At 30.4% G+C, this 22210-nt stretch overlaps 1 protein-coding gene across 1 annotated transcript; it reads right to left on the reverse strand.

Annotated features, from left to right (window-relative positions):
- Positions 1-7761: 7761 nt before the first annotated feature.
- LOC141673368 (uncharacterized) lies at positions 7762-15153 on the reverse strand. Its single transcript, XM_074480112.1, has 7 exons — positions 14937-15153; positions 14680-14755; positions 10390-10421; positions 9165-9411; positions 8770-9080; positions 8203-8640; positions 7762-8123 (listed from the first exon to the last, which is right to left on the reverse strand). The coding sequence occupies exons 1-7, from the start codon at positions 15151-15153 to the stop codon at positions 7762-7764; spliced, it is 1683 nt and encodes a 560-aa protein (XP_074336213.1).
- Positions 15154-22210: the final 7057 nt, after the last annotated feature.

The following is a 22210-nucleotide window of genomic DNA, read 5'->3' on the forward strand; positions in this document are numbered from 1 at the left end:
TACAAAGAAGATTATATAATTTAATGTCAAAAGAAGAAAGCGAATATGCTGATTTAAAATGAATATACTAGTGTATGGTGCTTAGATATAGGGATATAAGTGCACCTGAAGTGTCCTTTTTCTGTGATGCTTGAGAGGTTTCTTAGTTGAGGTTAATCAGAATCAGAAGTCATAATTTCTACAGCTACGCTCGCTAGCAATTCTAGTGAAACATTATATGGGATCTCTGTTTCACTTTCACCAATACTGTCCACCTTGTTCATGTCCTTAGCAGCAGGTTTAGTATTGTTCTTTTGTTTGGGAACCTATCCACAATTAACTTTTATTATAGATCGAATAATAATAATTGAAAAATAACAATTTAAAGAAGATTTAGATGTAGAGTTTTTTAAATGCAAAGTATATTGGGAGGAAAAAACAAAATATACAGAAACATGATAGTGTAACCCAAAAAATAAAAGTAAACATGATAGAAGTCTATCTACCTCCATCAACCCTGAGCTTAATTGAAAAATCTTGAGCAGTAGTGCTTGAAGTGACAAGTTCACGTACGCAAGATCTGCAGCGCCACCACCTATATCGAGGAAGATCAAGTGATCCTCGTAGCTGCTCCCATCTGTTTTCAGTGATTCCATCGAAGGGGATGCACGCCTTCGGGTTCATATTCGTATTTTCAGCCACATACCCACTGGTCACAATCATTGGGAAATGTCTTAAATTATAAATTGTCAAAATAATTATCATATTCTATTGAGAACCAACTCTCTCGAAACATTTTAAGAAAGGACTCAACTTATAAATTCAAAAATGATATTTAACACTACTCATTCTCACTCGTAGAGTGCATAAACAAAATAAAAGTTAAGTTGAATAGTGTCAGGTTGGAGGAATCTTAAGTTAATTTAAACAATAGATGGTAGGAGGGTTCAACCAAGAGAGATACCATTTTGAATAATTAAGACCTCCTAAAATCGTAATAAGGTGTCGGAGATGGTCATAATTTGTGAAATATTTAATTTCAACATCGAAAACTTTGTGATGAAATAATTGTTTCAAGGCCATATTATGCATGATATGATGTACAAAGTTTTAAGATATAGAATAATGATGTGTAACTTTACTGAACTAATATTCTCGTCTGAACTCGAGTTCGATAATATTTGAAATGAACACAAATTGTTCACGAATATATAGAGATTAACTGAACACAAACTGTTAATGAACATTATATATTTTATTTAAAAAGTATTTTTTACTTCAAATTTAATTTAAAATTTTTGTAAAAATTAATATTTATTTTAAAATTATTATAAATTTAATTAAATATAAGTTATGAATAATATATATTTTATATAGAACTATTTTTATCGAATCAACTCGAGTTTAACGAATAAGTCGAACTCGAGCTGAATACAAACCGACCTCAAATCAAACATCTTGAAAGATTGATTATGCTCATTAAAATTATCGAATAAATTATGTTATTCGAACTCGTGTTCGATAAGAGATATTGAATGAACTTATCGAACACATACTCAGACAAACTCGAACGAGTTTAACGAAAATCATGTATGTTTAATCCCGTAAGAAAATATAGGTAATGGAAAAGGAGTACCGCTTCGAGAAACGTTGACAGTTCACATCCGAATTGGCTGAGTCTATAGACAATGACTTTATAATATCTGCTAGTTCGTTCGATCTTTTATCAACAGCATCAACACTAGAAGGGGAAATCTCACAGACACAAGCTTTGCATTGCCACCACCTATTACAAGAAACATCTAGTGATCCTCGTTGTTGCTCCCATGTACTTTCATTTATACCATTGACGGGGATGCAAGCCATCGGGTTTTCATTTCTCACATCAGCCACGTACCCCCTGACCATACACATATAATATTTTTTATTATGCATCACAATAATATATTATTTAGTAACAACTCTTAAAAAATCTCAAGGTATTTGAAAAGGCTTGAATTTGTTAAAGTGATATATACAACTGTTCCTGCACCCATAGAGTGCACAAATCGAGCACAAAGCTAATCTTAAAAAAGAGGATGGGAGGGCTCGACCACCAGAGATATCATAATATGAAATCAAGATCTCTCTAAATCTTCAGATACTACGATAACTCCTCGATTGATTCAAATATTATTAAATAACAAAAATGTTATAAAACACAAACTTTCAAGACGTCTCATAGTATGCATTATATATGTCCAGGAAAGCTAAGTCCACGTTATATCCACATAGATATATGCGAGAAAGTGAGATGCATATAAGCGAGGGAAAAGTGGGATACCGCGTCGAAAAAGGCTGATAATTTAATTTCTCCTCTTTTTGTAGCACATCTGAATTCATTGAGTCTGTTGATGATAAATCTATTGCGTCGGCAAGTTCGTTCACAGGCTTTGGGGCATCTTCCATGGAAGTATAACCACACTTCTTCTTCATTCTAAATTAAAACCATAGCACCACTTGAGACAAAATAAATTTTTATTGGAATTGCAAATGATATTTATGTAGGAAAAAGTGAATATTTATAACAAGAGTCCACCATCAAAAGAAGGAAAAAAGTATGTTAAGAATATAAGATTTTATGTTTTAAAAAATCAGTAATTATCGTCTATACAACAAAATACGTTCTATTGTTCATGTGCATATCAGAAATAAAGAATTAGGCAAGGATGTTTAAATGAATATTTTAAAAAAATATATAAAAGGTATGGATTTATCATTTAAGAAACACAAAACTTGTACGTAGAGAAAAGAAAGAGAAAATTTACTATAGCACAAAAAGGAAATGCACCGACAATATACTACTCATTGCAAACCCAACTTATCTAACAATACTTCATCTATCATGGTGGCATACAAATAAATTATAAGATCCCTCGTCAACATCAGACTTGCAAACTTAACATAAATTAAACCTTTGACTTTAGTCATGGGATTCATGACGGTCGGAAAGTACTTTGTTTCTTATAGTGTAGAGATAAGTTTGATAATTGTAAGGAACACATACGTTGCTATGTGGACAGTTTGAACTTATCTTGGTGTGCGAGTGTGTTTATTTATCAAAAAAGACTCATAAATTAAGAAATTATATACAAATTTTAATTTCTAAAATTTCATAATAAAATATAATATTAGGATCATATTTTTATCCATTTCAGATATCATATATTTCATGCGTTTTAACAAAAACTTCAAATAATCTTTATACATTCATCTCCATAAAAGTAAATACATTATAATGAAAATCTCGATATGAAATCCGCAATATCAAATTCTTAAAAAATAAAAAAAGATACCATCAAATATTTAATAATATCGTACATATCTTAATATCTCTGTTTTTCAAAAAATAAACTTGGATGCAAAACTTTGTCTCCTCGTCACTTTCAAAATTCAGTAATCCAATTTCCGAACTCAAATTAATCAACCAAATATTTGACGAGAGTATATGCGGTTAAACATAAATTAAACATGAAGAAATGGAACAAATCAATTGAACAATGAAAAATCAACAAAATACAATTAAAATTATACAGGTACATATGTATGTAACCTAGGAGATCATTGCAAAAATTGTGTTTAGCATATTCAGTTTGCTAAACACTTACATTTGATCTTCAATTCACACGTCCACACATGTAAATTCATATATACACACATAAATATGTATTGACCAATTTAATATAAGAAATGATACCTTTCAAACAATCAAAATCAGATTCAGTTGGAAATATCTTCGAAAGATGTAGAGCTTGATCTTTGCAGCTAATGATATTCAGAACATTTGAGATGGTTATATGTGAAATTGAAATGAGCCCTAACACTATATAGACAGGAGTGAGATCTATAATATTAATACACATTATCTCTTGTATGTAGAGATAGAATGACCACATACATTGTATATTGAAAGTTACACATTGAAAAGTGCATGTGTTCCTCCCAATAAAACACGGCCATGTCACCAATCTCTTATTTCAACCCCAGTGAGACTGTGGTCCGTACAAGCACCTCACAAGGTCCACCTCATTTGTTTCGCTAGTCATTCCGCTGTTTTCCAAGAATATAGGATTAGGTTTTCAAAATTCAATTAATTAATTAACATATTAGATGTATGTTTAACCTTAACTTACTTTATAAACTTATTTACATGGCTTAAAATTCAGGAAAAGTATTTCTGTACTGAGAAAATGACCCCCATAAATATTTTAAAAACATTGAATGATAAATCATATAATCTTAAACAGAGGGCACCCTTTTATCATCACAGTATAAGGAGCCACACCATTCATGAGATTATATAATTAAGAAAGTATGGTTGTTACTCCATAATTAGTTTTGGGATTAGACTAAAATGTTATGGATCTTACAAGTAAGATATTAATTTAAATGGTTGGAACGCAAATTGGTAGACACACTTATTTCTAATAAAATAATTATGCAAGGTTATACCAAAGTTGAACATAAATAGTTTTTTTGTCAGGATACATATATAGTGTTTGGATATACATTGTTTGACAATTTTAAAGTCAATCATCATTTATGGTTGATGAGCTTTTGTTTACAAATAAATTTCCGCCACAAACGCTTTCATTCCAGTTATTTAAAAATAGCAATTGTTCCCCTAATTTTTGGAATTTATTATTGCTCTAAAAATGATACTTAATGTATCCTTATTTATGTACGTTTACCAAAATAATTTATAAAATTTAAAGATATATAAAGTTTAAATTAAGGAACAAGTTGGCTTTGGCAAAGTTAAAACCGTTGTAAGAAAGATCAGACAACGGTTGACAGACAATGGTTAAAAAAAATCGTCGTCCTAAAAAATATACAACGATGAAGTGATTTTGCAGAAAAAATAATTTTGTGAGCTCAAAAAAAACAACGGATATCAATCTTTTTTAAATTGTTGTACAAGTATCCTCTCATCAAGTCAGATAACAGTTTTTTAAATATAGTGTTGTTGTAGATCTTTAACACAATGATTACAAACAGTTGTTACTATATTGACGTATAGGGATATAAGACAACGGTTTTGACATTACATTGTGTAATTGAGACAACGGTTTTTCAGGAAGATTGTCCTCTAAACTATCAAACAACGGAATGAAACTGTTTTCTAATGAATTTCAATGGGTACCACGTATTGAGGTGGCAACACGTGATAGGTGGTAAATCATTCACAAGGATTGCTGAGGTGGTAAAATGAGAGCCCTTCATTGATATGAGATTTGATATCGGCCGTTAGATTGAAAAATAGTTGAATTCTTATACAACGGTTTTATGTTAAAACAAAAGTGTTGTCTTAGTTGGTCTCATACAAGCTTTTAGATATTATGTTGTGTAATTCACACAACAGTTTTTAGAAAGGTTGTCTTAGAAACCTTCATACAACAGAATAAAACAGTTGTATGAAATAGTTATTTTATAATTTCAATGGGCACCACCTGATGAGGTGGCACCCCATGATAGGTTATAAACATTTTACTCGGATTGTTGAAGTGTTGGAATGACAGCCCTTGATTAAAATGAGATTACATATTAGCCGTTAGATTCAAAAAAAGTTGATATGCTTACACAATAGTTTTATAATAAAAAAAAGCGTTGTCTTAGTTTATCTTTACACATAGGTGTTTCAAGGAAACCATTGTAAAAGTATTACTGTGTAAAATGAGATTTCCGGTTTACAAGATTAATTTTTAAAATTATTTTTTGACAATCTAACCGTACATATGTTATGATATGCCAATTCTAGTCATATGAAAAAATTATTAAAAAATTTGAAATTCATCTTGCATGTCACGATTAGAAAAATCCAGTAAAAGTACCCCTCATAACAACAAACTCATTCCCGATTTACAAGATTAATTTTTAAAATGATTTTTTCGATGATCTAAGCGTACGGATGTTAAGATATATCAGTTTTAGTCTTATTAAAAAATTATTAACAAATTTTAAAATTCATCTTGCATGTCAGGATTAGAAAAATCTAGTAAAAGTACCCCTCGCGACAACAAGACTCATTCCCGATTTACAAGATTAATTTTTAAAATGATTTTTTCGATGATCTAAGCGTACAGATGTTAAGATATATCAATTTTAGTCTTGTGAAAAAATTATTACCAATTTTGAAATTCATCTTGCACGTCAGGATTAGAAAAATCCTGTAAAAGTACCCGTCCTCAAAACGAGACTCGTTCTTGATTTACAAGATTAATTTTTAAAATAATTTTTTCGACGATCCAACTATACACATGTTAAGATATATCAATTTGAGTCATAAGAAAAAATTATTAAAAAAATTGAAATTCATCTTGGATGTTAGGATTAGAAAAATCTAGTAATAGTACCCCTCCCGACAACGAGACTCATTCCCGATTTACAAGATTAATTTTTGAAATGATTTTTTCGACGATCCAACCATACGAATGTTAAGATATATCAATTTTAGTCATAAGAAAAAAATATTAAAAAATTTGAAATTTATCTTGCATGTCAGGATTAGAAAAATCCAGTAAATGTACCCCTCCCGACAACGAGACTCATTTCCGATTTAAAAGATTAATTTTTAAAAAAAAAAATTCGATGATCCAACCGTACGGATGTTAGGATATATCAATTTTAGTCATATGAAAAAATTATTGAGATATTTTCCTATAAACATAGTAATTTTTTTTAATGATATTTTCGAAGATTCAACTATATTGATTTATATCGATTATAATCATATAAAAAATTATTAAAAAAAATTACAATTTATCTTGTATGATTTTATAATGAAAATCGAATAGATTTGCAACTCCAAAATATAAGACTCTTTCTTTATTAAATAATTAATTTCTTAAAAAATGTTTTTAGGATCATCGTGCACAATGTTAATATATATTAACTTTAGTTATGTAGAAAAATAATTTAAAGTTTTCAAATTTGTTTCAAATGATTTTATATAAAAAATTATGTGAAATTATTTAAAATAAAATTTATTCTATTGATATAAATTAAAATTAAAATAAAAATGAATATTTAATATAATATATAAATAAGAAAAATAATTTAGGATTTTTTCATTTTTCACATAATTTTTGGTTTTCCCCCTTTAATTTTCATTTCCCCCTCCCTTCTAATTTTCATTTCCCCCTTACCTCTCCCCTTCCCCTTTCTTTGATCTGACCGGTTCTCTCTCTCTCCCTACTCTTCCCTCTCTCTCTCCCATGACTCTATTATCTTCTCTCTCTACCTGATTTTGCTTAAAATCACATGGATTAAGTGTGTATTATGATGGGTTGAGGTTTTTGAGTTCTCAAACCCTAACCATCTCACTCAACCAATCTTGTTTCTCTTTCACAAAATTGCCTATGAATTCAGCTCAACTATTTAGATTCACTTTCAATAATAGGTGGAGCTTCTCAAGTAGAAAATGAAGGTAGGAATTTCTAATCTCCTTGATTTTCAAGTTCAAAGCGACAATTTTGAGGAATATTTTTTGGAGTTCTGATTTAACCTTTCAAGCTCAGGGCATGACTGATGAGTAGTTGTTTATCATTTTCAAGGTTAGGTTCTATTTTTGTTGTGCTTAATTTACTCCATGGGTTTCGTCTTTTGAGGCCTTGGAGAAGAAAGTGACTGAGATTTTCTGTATCCGAGATGGTACAAGTAAAATTCTCAAGCACACTGAGAGTCTGGTTTCAATTAAAAGATCCGAACAACTAGATGAAATGCTAAAGTAATTGAAAGCAAAAATCATGGGACTTTAAACCACACAGGTAGTAGTTGTTGGAGAAGGATATGGTGGTCATGGGACTTTAAACCACACAACTTCATATCAATCATCGATACACAGTTTCTTATATTTGAAGCATGTACGTATGGAAGTTTCATGCCATACAATGATGCCAATATTGTTTGTTTTTCTTTCCGGGAGAGAGTATAAGGGGCAGGAGGTAGGTATGTTCTTTTCTCACCTATTTCTGGAGCTAAATCAGGCCGTATTCCCATATCAACCAAATCAAGATGCGAGGCAAGGCTGTCTTTACTCTTGAATTTCATGTGCAGAAGTGTCCCAATTATATTATCACACACGTTCTTTTCGACGTGCATGACATCTAAACAATGTCGAACATGGTGAAACTTCCAATACTCTAACTAAAAAAAAACTGACTATTTTTTCAATGGAGACTCCACCTTTTTTGGCTTTCCCCTTCCCAAAACTGAACCTAAGTTGCTGTTGTTGCCCCAACACTTCCTCTCCGCTAAGTGGTTCCGGTGCACAACCAAATTTTTGTTCTCCAATAAAAGCTGTCCATTGTCTCCTATACGGATGATAAAGATCTAAATACCGACGATGTCCTTGGTAGCTCATTTTTCTACTACGACTTAGATATTTAGCCACGGTCTGATCACCGTATACTGGACAGGCCCTATAACCCTTATTAACGCACCCCGACAAATTTCCATATCCCGGGAAGTCATTTATTGTCCACATCAAGATTTCCTTTAGAGTGAAAAAGGATTTGGTATGGGCATCGTACACATTTGGTTCACCTTCCTCCCACAATTTTTTTAAATCGTCGATCAGTGGCTGGAGATAAACGTTAATATCATGGCCAGGATCTTGTAGGCCTGAAATTAATGTTGTTAGCATCATAAAATTCCTCATCATGCATAACCATGGAGGAAGATTATATGTTACTAACATAACTGGCCAGCAGCTTTACCGATTATTTAATCCATTGTTGTGTGGATTTATACCATCGGCCGCTAATCCTAAACGTATATTTCTTGCCTCACTACCAAACTTAGGCGACCTACAATCTACATTTTTCCAAGAAGGAGAATCTGAGGGGTGACGCATCTTTCCATCTTTGGATCGATTATTTGCATGCCAACTCATTAGTTTAGCAGTAGATGAAGATTTAAACATTCTTTTAAATTTGGGGATTATCGGAAAATACCACATAACCTTAGCTGGCGCATTTACCCAAACTTGACTATCTTTCCCAACTTTCCAGCGAGAGAGATGGCATTTGGGACGCTCGGAAGAAGACTCGAGAATTGGACCCCTGTATAATACGCAGTCATTTGGTCAAGCGTGGAATTTAATATACTCGAGGCCTAAATCAGTCAAGGTTTTTTTGGCTTCATACATATTAGACGGAAGCAGATTATCTTTAGGAAGAATTGATCCAATTGATTGAAGCAGATCAGTAAAAGCTTTATCAGAAACTCCAAACCTAGCCTTCCAATTATGTAATTTTAAGACCGACTCATGTTTAGTACACTTACTTCCCTCAAACAGAGGTTGTTCTGCATCGGCAACAAACCTCTTTAAGTTATCTGACTCTTTATCGCAATCTTCCCTACTATAGGTTGCTTCATACACGTTAAATGTTTCTGAAATTGGTATGGGCTTCGAAGGAGGACAAGTACTACCAATAGATGACCTAGTACTATTATCATGGTTTTTTCCATGCCAAATCCAATCAGAATATCCTAAACTAAACCCTGATTCATAAAGATGACCTCTGATTATATTCATATAAAACTTTTTCAAGTTAGAGCAGTGTGCACAAGGACAAGGAATTTTTTTAGGGTTTTTAGCATTTTCCTCGGCAAATATCAAGAAGTTTTCATCACCAATTTCATACTGTAGAAAATCCCTATCGGCTTTTATCCAAGACTTATCCATTTAAAACCACCTGGTATTTCACTAAAAAATTCAGTATAAGGCTTATATTTATTTTATAAGTCTAATATTTATTTTAGAAGTCTGACTTGATTTTAAGTATGACATCCACACATAGGGCAAACTATAAACGACATAAGAAAACTGAGAATTCATTATTATACATAATGCATATTATACATTTTAATGCTATATATTTTATAATAATATGATATGAATCGATTTGTAATGCATTACGTAATTCATATTATACATTTAATTATAGTACTAGTACTATATATATTCACTAGTCATTCAGTACTTAATGTATAATCACAATATAATTAACTATAATTAACAATAGTATAATAGTCAGATCACGGATGCAGATTATCAAATTATAAATGTACTATTTTCAACTAAACACTTGCATACACAGTGACTAAATTAACCACACACTTGCATACAAAATTCAGAACACGACTACATTTAAATATAACATATTAATACCAAAATGAATTTTCCTGCACATAATTGCAAATTAAACAAAACTGGGATTTCATATAATATATAATGCATATTATACACAACACATAGATCAACATAAGAACCAACTACATAGAACATAGACAAAAAAACACTATCAAAACTAACAAAATAAATCAAATGTATAAGCGTACAAAACAGAGTTGGAAAAGAAAACTCACCGAAGATCAAAAAATTAAACAGCACTAATGTCCTGCAAAAACAAATCACAACATTACAAACAAATGAAAACCTAATTTATAAAAATAAACAAAAATAAACAAAAATACAAATATACAACTAAAAACACCCAAATTACCTAAAGCTTTAAATCTTTTTCTCAGATTAGGTCCTGTATACAACAAGAAAAAAAGTATTAGCAAGAAGTTTAGACATTAAATTAATAAAAAAAACAAGGGTTTCGAATTAGATAAAACCATAATTTACAAAATTAGGGCTTTGAATTCAAAAATCCTCAACTTTTAAAACTGGTCTTCATGCAGAGAAGACCAGTTTGATTCAAGTAGATACAACACTTACCGAAGTAGAGAGGTTAACTGAAAGAGGCTTAACAGAGAGATTGAGAGCGGATAGAGAGAGAGAGAGGTTTCAGAGACAGGTTCGAGAGAGAGAGAGGTGTGAGAGAGAGAGAGGTTCGAGAGATTGTGATGGTGAGATGATGGCCGGAGTTCAGAGATATTGTGAAGGGAGAGAGGTTCGATTGAGAGAGAGAAGTTCAAGAGAGAGAGGGGGCTTTGAGAGAGAGAGAGTTTCTGTTAGTTTTTAGTTTTTTGTTTTGATTTTGTTGTGTTTGAAGATTGATTTGGGGGGAACCAAAATTTGGTTAAGGGGTGAGAATTTTGGGATTGGGGGGAATGTAGAACTAAAAAACTGAATGAAAATTTCACTAATGGCGGAAAGAAAATGTGGGCGCGAAATTTTTCTTTTTTGGTGAATTTTAGACATCGGTTTAATTATAATCGATGTCTACAAAGAACAAAGACATCAAAAAAACACGGGGTGATTTCCATACTTTTTTAACATCAGTGGCAAAGTTAACCGATGTCTAATGTGTGATGTCTATTGACATTATTCTTGTAGTGCGAGGTTTTTGTATTTTAGAAAAATACTAATATTATGAACATGCAGGCACCAAGGACATCAAAGGGAGGTGCACTAAGGTCTGGATGGTTTTTGGCAAAGATTCTTCAACAAACTATTGGGAAAGCATTATCAATTGTCTCAAAACTCTTTTCAGTATCCTTAAAGAAAATTTTGTAGGAACCTTGTTTACAAATAATATATAATATTTGATATTTATTTTAATTACACAAGACAACACAATCTGAAAATTTTCTATTTTCAAGTTCCGCCTATCATTGTTCAGAAGATATATACCCAAATTTTCTCATATATTAATGTTCAACTCTTTAACAGGTAACTTAAGTTTCTTGCTATCTCTGTTTCAGACCTTTTTCTGTGTCACTATGCATGTCATATCATATCTTAATGCTAACTTTAAATATTCTGTAGTCTTCTACTATGTCGTGAGTGTTGTACTTTCAGCAATGGCGAGTATGTAAAATATGGGTTAGCAAAGCTAGAACAGTGGTGCTTCCAGGCAAAAGAAGAGGTTAATTTTATTGGCCTTATTAAAGTGTCGTCCAGTAAATCTTTAATTTACATACTTGTTTAATGTCTTCTTATATTGCGTGATTTGTTGTCGTTATACCTGAATCACAATATGCAGGTTCGGCTTGGGATGAACTTAAGCATATTAGGCAGTCAGTTGGATTTTTGGTATGCTACTTCTCATTTTAAGCCATTTTTTCATCTGCAATACATAATGAAAATGCATGTAGCATCATGATTTGTAGGTTTTTCTTGTTTCAGTACACAAGGATACATCTTCGTTTATGTTCCGTTCAGTAGTAGCAAATTAAAGATGGGACCTCACATAAATTCGATATATGTAAGTTGCAATCGATATATTGCAATTTGATTGTGTGAATATATAATTCCCAGCTCAAACCCTCACAATTGATTCTTGCATGCAGATAATTATTTTTTCATGGACACTAAGACTGGGAATCATTGGCATCAACTTATACCACTTGATCACAGCATTTGTTCGTTGGATATATAACTGACATGTGCCTGAATTTTTTTGGTTGGATAACTAACATATTTCACATTATTTGGATGGATTTTTTTATAATTATATTTATATCATTTCATTTTTTAATTTTAGATTAAGGTGTTTCGCTTTTGTTCGGATCGTAGTATGGGGTAATTAATGTTATGCTTGATGGATTGATGTTATGGTTTGTGGATTGATGTTATGGTTTGTGGATTATGTTGGTTTTAAGACAATGGTCTTATTTATGGGCATGTTAATTTACGAACAGTTCCTAGCATTTTTTTTGTAAAAGCATTACAATAGGTCTTTATAGTGTTGCTAATAATTACTAAAAAATGTTGCTAAAAATACTACAAAGCGTTGCAAAAAACAATAAAAAGCGTTGTAAAAAATACTAAAAAGTGTTGCAAAAAGGTTGCATCGATACCCCACATGTGGGCCCCATTGTGGGGCCCACAAATATTGTAATGATAGCCCAAACCCTATTGTAACACTTTTCAAGACCTATTGCAACCCCATTGGTGTTGTAATAGCACGTTTCTGTACGGATAACCAAGGGTTGCAACAGAGTGTCATCGGGATTGCAAAAAACTCTATTGCAATGCCTAAAATTGCAACCCCGAAAAAAAGTCGCCATAGCTTTTTTTTTGTCCTTTAGCAACGCTTTTTTGGCCTTTAGTTACGGTTTCTTGGGGTTGCACTATCCAATTTACGGCCTAGTGACATATTATTTTTTTATGTGATATTGTGTTTATTTACTATTTCTATTATTATAACTATATGATAACAATTTTTATCATATTTTTCTTTTCATATTTAATGATTCATTTACTTAAATATTTAAGAATAATTTCAATTACCTTCAAACTAAGGATAGTTACTATAAAACAAATGTGAACACTTGCTAGAATTATTAGGGATTTTAACAGCATCTCCAAGGGTAATATTTAAAATTGTTAGTTAAAACATGGTTAACTAAAATTTTATTGAACCTTTAAGCATTTTTACTCGAGTGACATTAGCTATAATCATTAGTTATATCATAATATTATTCTTTTAATTAATTTTAAATATATAAATAAATTTTTTTATTTATTTCTTTTTTTGAAAAGGAGTTTAATTAATTTTATTTTATATTAGTGGAAATAAAATAATATATTTAATAAAAAGATAGTTATTATAATATTATAACATTTTTATATTTATATCAATATTTTAAAGTAAATATTATAAAATAAAAATGAGTAATTATTATCAACATTACTTACATATAAATTAAAATATATGACTAAAACATATATTAATGTATTAGAATTTTTATAAATTTAGTTAACAATAAAATATTTATCACACTTAATATTGCATAACATTTTTTTTATTTATAAAAATACAAGCAGTACATCTATACATTTATAAATATAATAATTATGAAGATATATATACATCATTTTCATATTATAATATTATATATTTAAATCTTAAACATGTTATAAAATATTATAAATTATAAAATTTAGAATAGAATTTAGGATAGATTATGGCTCAACAATCAATAAATGTGGGATGTTTGGTTATCTAAATTTATACCTAACAATCTTACTGTTTGAGTGTTCCATTTTTTACATGTTAGGTATAATAAGTTAACACGTAGATATTATACCTAACACCTGAAGCACGCTCTAATCCCTTCTGTTTAATCCACATGACAAATCATTTTTTAAAAATTTTTATCCCTTCAATATAATGGCATGTGAAAAGGATATAAAATTGGAAAATTTAAAAAATATTAGTCCATTCACATCGTTTTCCTGAAAATAACGATTAGATAAAATCTTAAAATGAATATCGTCATGTGACGTTTAACTTAACCCATATTTTAATAAAACTTAACCCATATATTAATAATGATGTGATTACTTTCCTCAATTATAATTTTGGTATTAAATCCTCTAAAACAAATATTTTTTACGTATTTTAATCATGCACTTAATATGTGTGTATGAGAGTAAAATTTGACATATTCATTTTTTTATGTGATACTGAATTTATTTGCTATTTCTATTATTATAACTTATATGATAACATTTTTTATCATATTTTTCTTTTCATATATAATGATTGAGTTACTTAAATATTTATGAATAATTTCAACTACCTTTAAACTAAGGATAGTTACAATAAAACAAATATGAACACTTGCTAGAATTTTTTAGTTATGGACAATATCCAAACAAATAATTTTTAATAACTCAATGGCCTATCTAAAGAACATTCCGACTTTCATGTAGCTAGGGGATTCGATTGCAGAAATGATATTGTTGTTGTGTCCAACCATGCCCATCCTCCAATACTGTCCACCTTGTTCATGTCCTTAGCAGGAGGTTTAGTATTGTTCTTTCTTTGGGAACCTATCCACAATTAACTTTTATTATAGATGGAATAATAATAATTGAAAAATAACAATTTAAAGAAGATTTAGATGTAGAGTTTTTTTAAATGCAAAGTATATTGGGAGGAAAAAACAAAATTTACAGAAACAAGATAGTGTAACCCAAAAAATAAAAGTAAACATGATAGAAGTCTATCTACCTCCATCAACCCTAAGCTTAATTGAAAAATCTTGAGCAGTAGTGCTTGAAGTGACAAGTTCACGTACGCAAGATCTGCAGCGCCACCACCTATATCGAGGAAGATCAAGTGATCCTCGTAGCTGCTCCCATCTGTTTTCAGTGATTCCATCGAAGGGGATGCACGCCTTCGGGTTCATATTCGTATTTTCAGCCACATACCCACTGGTCACAATCATTGGGAAATGTCTTAAATTATAAATTGTCAAAATAATTATCATATTCTATTGAGAACCAACTCTCTCGAAACATTTTAAGAAAGGACTCAACTTATAAATTCAAAAATGATATTTAACACTACTCATTCTCACTGGTAGAGTGCATAAACAAAATAAAAGTTAAGTTGAATAGTGTCAGGTTGGAGGAATCTTAAGTTAATTTAAACAATAGATGGTAGGAGGGTTCAACCAAGAGAGATACCATTTTGAATAATTAAGACCTCCTAAAATCGTAATAAGGTGTCGGAGATGGTCATAATTTGTGAAATATTTAATTTCAACATCGAAAACTTTGTGACGAAATAATTGTTTCAAGGCCATATTATGCATGATATGATGTACAAAGTTTTAAGATATAGAATAATGATGTGTAACTTTACTGAACTAATATTCTCGTCTGAACTCGAGTTCGATAATATTTGAAATGAACACAAATTGTTCACGAATATATAGAGATTAACTGAACACAAACTGTTAATGAACATTATATATTTTATTTAAAAAGTATTTTTTACTTCAAATTTAATTTAAAATTTTTGTAAAAATTAATATTTATTTTAAAATTATTATAAATTTAATTAAATAGAAGTTATGAATAATATATATTTTATATAGAACTATTTTTATTGAATCAACTCGAGTTTAACGAATAAGTCGAACTCGAGCTGAATACAAACCGACCTCAAATCAAACATCTTGAAAGATTGATTTTGCTCATTAAAATTATCGAACAAATTATGTTGTTCGAACTCGTGTTCGATAAGAGATATTGAATGAACTTAACGAACACATACTCGGACAAACTCGAACGAGTTTAACGAAAATCATGTATGTTTAATCCCGTAAGAAAATCTCCAGGGGAAATCTGCTAGTTCGTTCGATCTTTTATAATATTTGCTAGTTCGTTCGATCTTTTATCAACAACATCAACACTAGAAGGGGAAATCTCACAGACACAAGCTTTGCATTGCCACCACCTATGACAAGAAACATCTAGTGATCCTCGTTGTTGCTCCCATGTACTTTCATTTATACCATTGACGGGGATGCAAGCCATCGGGTTTTCATTTCTCACATCAGCCACGTACCCCCTAACCATACACATATAATATTTTTTATTATGCATCACAATAATATATTATTTAGTAACAACTCTTAAAAAATCTCAAGGTATTTGAAAAGGCTTGAATTTGTTAAAGTGATATATACAACTGTTCCTGCACCCATTAGCACAAAGTTATTTCAATAATATAATGTGTATTAATATTATTGATCTTTGCAGCTAATGATAATATTCAGAACATTTGAGATGGTTATATGTGAAATTGAAATGAGCCCTAACACTATATTGACAGGAGTGAGATCTATAATATTAATACACATTATCTCTTGTATGTAGAGATAGAATGACCAGATACATTGTATATTGAAAGTTACACATTGAAAAGTGCATATGTTCCTCCCAATAAAACACGGCCATGTCACCAATCTCTTATTTCAACCCCAGTGAGACTGTGGTCCGTACAAGCACCTCACAAGGTCCACCTCGTTTGTTCCGCTAGTCATTCCGCTGTTTTCCAAGAATATAGGATTAGGTTTTCAAAATTCAATTAATTAATTAACATATTAGATGTATGTTTAACCTTAACTTACTCTATAAACTTATTTACATGGCTTAAAATTCAGGAAAACTATTTATGTACTGAGAAAATGACCCCCATAAATATTTTAAAAACATTGAATGATAAATCATATAATCTTAAACAGAGGGCACCCTTTTATCATCACAGTATAAGGAGCCACACCATTCATGAGATTATATAATTAAGAAAGTATGGTTGTTACTCCATAATTAGTTTTGGGATTAGACTAAAATGTTATGCATCTTACAAGTAAGATATTAATTTAAATGGTTGGAACGCAAATTGGTAGAAACACTTATTTCTAATAAAATAATTATGCAAGGTTATACCAAAGTTGAACATAAATAGTTTTTTTGTCAGGATACATATATAGTGTTTGGATATACACTGTTTGACAATTTTAAAGTCAATCATCATTTATGGTTGATCAACTTTTGTTTACAAATTAATTTCCCGCCACAAACGCTTTCATTCCAGTTATTTAAAAATAGCAATTGTTCCCCTAATTTTTGGAATTTATTATTGCTGTAAAAATGATACTTAATGTATCCTTATTTATGTACGTTTACCAAAATAATTTATAAAATTTAAAGATATATAAAGTTTAAATTAAGGAAAAGTTGGCTATGGCAAAGTTAAAACCGTTGTAAGGAAGATCAGACAACGGTTGACAAACAATGGTTAAAAAAAATCGTCGTCCTAAAAAATATACAACGATGAAGTGATTTTGCAGAAAAAATAATTTTTGTGGCTCAAAAACAAACAATGGATATCAATCTTTTTTAAATTATTGTACAAGTATCCTCTCATCAAGTGAGATAACAGTTTTTTAAATATAGTGTTGTTGTAGATCTTTAACACAATGATTTTAAACGGTTGTTACTATGTTGATGTATAGGGATATAAGACAACGGTTTTGACATTACATTTTGTAATTGAGACAATGGTTTTCCAGGAAGATTGTCCTCTAAACTATCAAACAACGGAATGAAATTTGATATCGGCCGTTAGATCAAAAAATAGTTGAATTCTTATACAACGGTTTTATGTTAAAACAAAAGTGTTGTCCTTAGATGGTCTCATACAAGCTTTTAGATATTACGTTGCGTAATTCACACAACAGTTTTTAGAAAGGTTGTCTTAGAAACCTTCATACAACAGAATAAAACAATTGTCTGAAATAGTTATTTCATAATTTCAATGGGCACCACCTGATGAGGTGGCACCCCACGATAGGTTGTAAACATTTTACTCGGATTGCTGAAGTGTGGGAATGACAGCCCTTGATTAAAATGAGATTACATATTAGCCGTTAGATTAAAAAAAAGCTGATATGCTTACACAATGGTTTGATAAAAAAAAAGTGTTGTCTTAGTTTATCTTTACATATTGGTGTTTCAAGGAAACCATTATAAAAGTATTACTGTGTAAAATGAGATTTCCGGTTTACAAGATTAATTTTTAAAATTATTTTTTGACAATCTAACCGTACGGATGTTATGATATGTCAATTCTAGTCATATGAAAAAATTATTAAAAATTTGAAATCCATCTTGCATGTCAGGATTAGAAAAATCCATTCAAAGTACCACTCCCAACAACGAGACTCATTCCCGATTTACAAGAGTAATTTTTAAAATGATTTTTTCTACGATCCAACCATACGGATGTTAAATATATCAATTTTAGTCATATGAAAAAATTATTAAAAAATTTGAAATTCATCTTGCATGTCAGGATTAGAAAAATCCAGTAAAAGTACCCTTCCCAACAACGAGACTCGTTCCTGATTTACAAGATTAATTTTTAAAATGATTTTTTCGATGATCCAACCGTACGGATATTAAGATATACCAATTTTAGTCATAAAAAAAATTATTAAAAATTTTAAAATTCATCTTGCATGTCAGGATTAGAAAAATCCAGTAAAAGTACCCCTCCCGCCAACAAACTCATTCCCGATTTACAAGATTAATTTTTAAAATGATTTTTTCGATGATCTAAGAATACGGATGTTAAGATACATCAGTTTTAGTCTTATTAAATAATTATTAACAAATTTTAAAATTTATCTTGCATGTCAGGATTAGAAAAATGTAGTAAAAGTACCCCTCCCGACAACAAGACTCATTCTCGATTTACAAGATTAATTTTTAAAATGATTTTTTCGATGATCTAAGCGTACATATGTTAAGATATATCAATTTTAGTCTTGGTAAAAAATTATTAACAAATTTGAAATTCATCTTGCACGTCAGGATTAGAAAAATCCTGTAAAAGTACCCGTCCTCAAAATGAGACTCGTTCTTGATTTACAAGATTAATTTTTAAAATAATTTTTTCGATGATCCAACCATACACATGTTAAGATATATCAATTTGAGTCATATGAAAAAATTATCAAAAAAATTGAAATTCATCTTGGATGTTAGGATTAGAAAAATCCAGTAAATGTACCCCTCCCGACAACGAGACTCGTTCCCGATTTAAAAGATTAATTTTTAAAATAATTTTTTCAATGATCCAACCATACGGATGTTAAGATATATCAATTTTAGTTATATGAAAAAATTTATTGAGATATTTTCCTATCAACATAGTAATTTTTTTAAATGATATTTTTGAAGATTCAACTATATTGATTTATATCGATTATAATCATATAAAATATTATTATAAAAAATTTCAATTTATCTTGTATGATTTTATAATGAAAATTGAATAGATTTGCAACTCCAAAATATAAGACTCTTTCTTGATTAAATAATTAATTTCTTAAAAAATGTTTTTAGGATCATCGTGCACAATGTTAAAAAATGTTTTGAAGCCTTGGAGAAGAAAGTGACTGAGATTTTCCCTATCCGAGATGGTTTCAATTAAAAGATCCGAACAACTAGATGAAATGCTAAAGGAGTTGAAAGCAAAAATCTGCACAGGAAAGTAAGCTAGATGTTCATTTAGCTTAGTTTCTTTTGATATATGGTTACATTTTCTTTTCATCTACTGTTGTATGCTATTGTTTTTGAAATGCTAGTGTTTTCTAGTTACAAGTGCTAGAATAAGGTAGGGATTGCAATGGATACTTAATGTGATTGTTTATAACTAGGAAATTTTGGTAGCAATTGTTCTGATGGTTAAAAGTTTGTGCATGAATCGTTTGTCCTACATTCTTGTAATGGTAATTTTTATCATTGTCATTGTTCGTCAGTGCATATTTGCTGGTGTTACCATTGAAATTGAAATGATCTTTAAGATTTTACCTTTTAATGAAGGGACTGCGTTCACCTGAAAATAAAAATGTTGAACAAGAGATCGAGTCTCTGACCCGTGTTTGTTTCAGTTTTAGGGATGTCTGTTTGGTTAAATGAATGTTAGAAGGTGTCTGTCTATGGTTACTTGAATATCAATTATATTCCAGTAACTAATAAAATAATAAAACTGAAGTTGAACAGAACTAATGCTAAGAGTTTATATGTGACTGGCATTGTTTCTGTTAAAGCAAGGCAACCACATTATGAAAGATCCAACGTGATCTTGGTCCATGATCAAATAGAAATCATAACATATTAACTAGGCCTCCGAATGATACAACTCATATACTTAAATTGTTGTCTTTAGTGTTCTGGTAAAATGTCCAGGGAGTAGAATTAGTGTGCAGACATGCAGGATTTAATTTCATGTTTGAGATATACCTAAGTTTTTAATTTGACGCGGGGTATCATATTACCATCTTACGGGGCAGATGATCCTTTTAGTTATCTTATTTGTTGTATATTCAAGATTCTTGTGTGTGTGGAAATTACTGTTGTTTAAGTTTAAATAGGATATATGAGGTAATTATAGAATTAACTTTGATGTGTTCCCTTTCATGGATTACTTTAAAAATTGCCCCTGGTTTGCAAATTGCCTTTTGTATATGTTTGTGGCCTCCTTTTGTATAATTAAGTTTAAAGATGAAGTTGTTAGTAGGACCTCCCAATCTTCACCAAAAGAAACTGCGAGGAAAGGTGGTATCTTTAGAAAGTAGTACATTGACAGTCTGTTCATGGAAGTGAGCCAGGTGACACTATGGGCATTTGTTTATTTTCAATTCTGTCTTGGTTTAATTTTACTTTATATTAAGAGATCCAGTTCAATATCACTTTGATTAATTATATTTACTGTATTTCATTAATTGTATTTCATCTTGTTTTTCGAACAATTGAAGCATCCATCTACTTCTTCGTTTCCTCAAATCAGTTTAGTTTTTTGTTACCTTTTTTTTGGGTTGTGGGGGGATGAAATGTACATTTAAATTTCAGGAATTAGGAAACTACTTCCTTTACATTTTTTTTACTAAATAGTGAGAAACCTTCAACAATGAAGGGCAATGTCTTAGTTTAAGCATGGTATAAAATGACTGCTTAAGGGTATTAATAATGGCCCAAGTAACTTCTGGAAATAAATTGGAAATTATTTCATATGATGGTTCAACTTCTTGCAGCATGGCCTAAGTAACTTCTAGATAACAAGTCAGTTCTGTTTCTTAAAGTAAATAAGTGTTACACTATATTATAATTGTTGGTTTCAATCATCTTTTGTAAAATATGACAAGAAAAATTTCCCTTTATGGGGTAGATTTTACATAGTTTTGAGTAATTTCTGTTAAAATTTGCAAAATAACCTGTGGAAATAATGATTTTATCATTCCTCTTCCCTGCAAGCCATAAAAATTCTTGTTTTGTATGTAATGAAGTTCTTGATACGGGCATCAAGAAATGATCAAGACGATTTGGATGGTGAAGACTAGTAGACTGACGGGCGGAGTAATGTGTCCATGACGAGGAGTGTTTGCGTGATGTAGTAGTGATCAGTGGGCTAATTTAGGTAGAATAATGTGGATCAAAAGTTGATTTAGGCATGCCAATGGAGTGAACATTCTATTACTTCTTGCGCAAAAACAAAGGAATATGTACGCAAATTAGTTATTGTATACCTTAATGAGAATGTTTAGAAACAGATTTGATGTTATAGTAGTAATTCTTGTAGAGAACCTTTGTATTATAAATTTTATATTAATTTTGAAATAACAATTGAATTAATATAATATCATTTTATTTTAAAATTGATTTATTTTAAATAAAGAGATTAATTTTATAAACAGTTGTGTGAAACCCACTTAAAAAATGATGAAAACCGTTGTATGTCGCACTGTACATTTTTTTTAAATAAAAGGTTGTCTTTTCGTATTCTTTGCAATGGTTTAAATCTTTTACACCATTGTCTTTTAAACAAAAACCATAAATGACAATGGTTTTAACTAGTTAAAAGAAGTTTATAAACTGTTATTTATGAAAATACCGAATAAGTTAACAACAATGGTTTTTCTACAAAGC

Source organism: Apium graveolens, chromosome 7 (genome assembly GCF_009905375.1).
Source record: "Apium graveolens cultivar Ventura chromosome 7, ASM990537v1, whole genome shotgun sequence".
Classification (NCBI taxonomy): Eukaryota; Viridiplantae; Streptophyta; class Magnoliopsida; order Apiales; family Apiaceae; genus Apium; species Apium graveolens.

Excerpts from the sequence above, each read along its gene's own strand:
- LOC141673368 (XM_074480112.1), bottom strand. The coding sequence starts at position 15,153 with ATGATTGTGACCAGTGGGTATGTGGCTGAAAATACGAATATGAACCCG. Across the intron at positions 10,422-14,679 it reads AGTATTGGAGGATGGGCATG|GACATTAGTGCTGTTTAATT; the intron begins GTTGGACACAAC and ends TTGTTTTTGCAG. Across the intron at positions 9,412-10,389 it reads GTTTAATTTTTTGATCTTCG|AAACATTTAACGTGTATGAA; the intron begins GTGAGTTTTCTT and ends TACCAATTTCAG.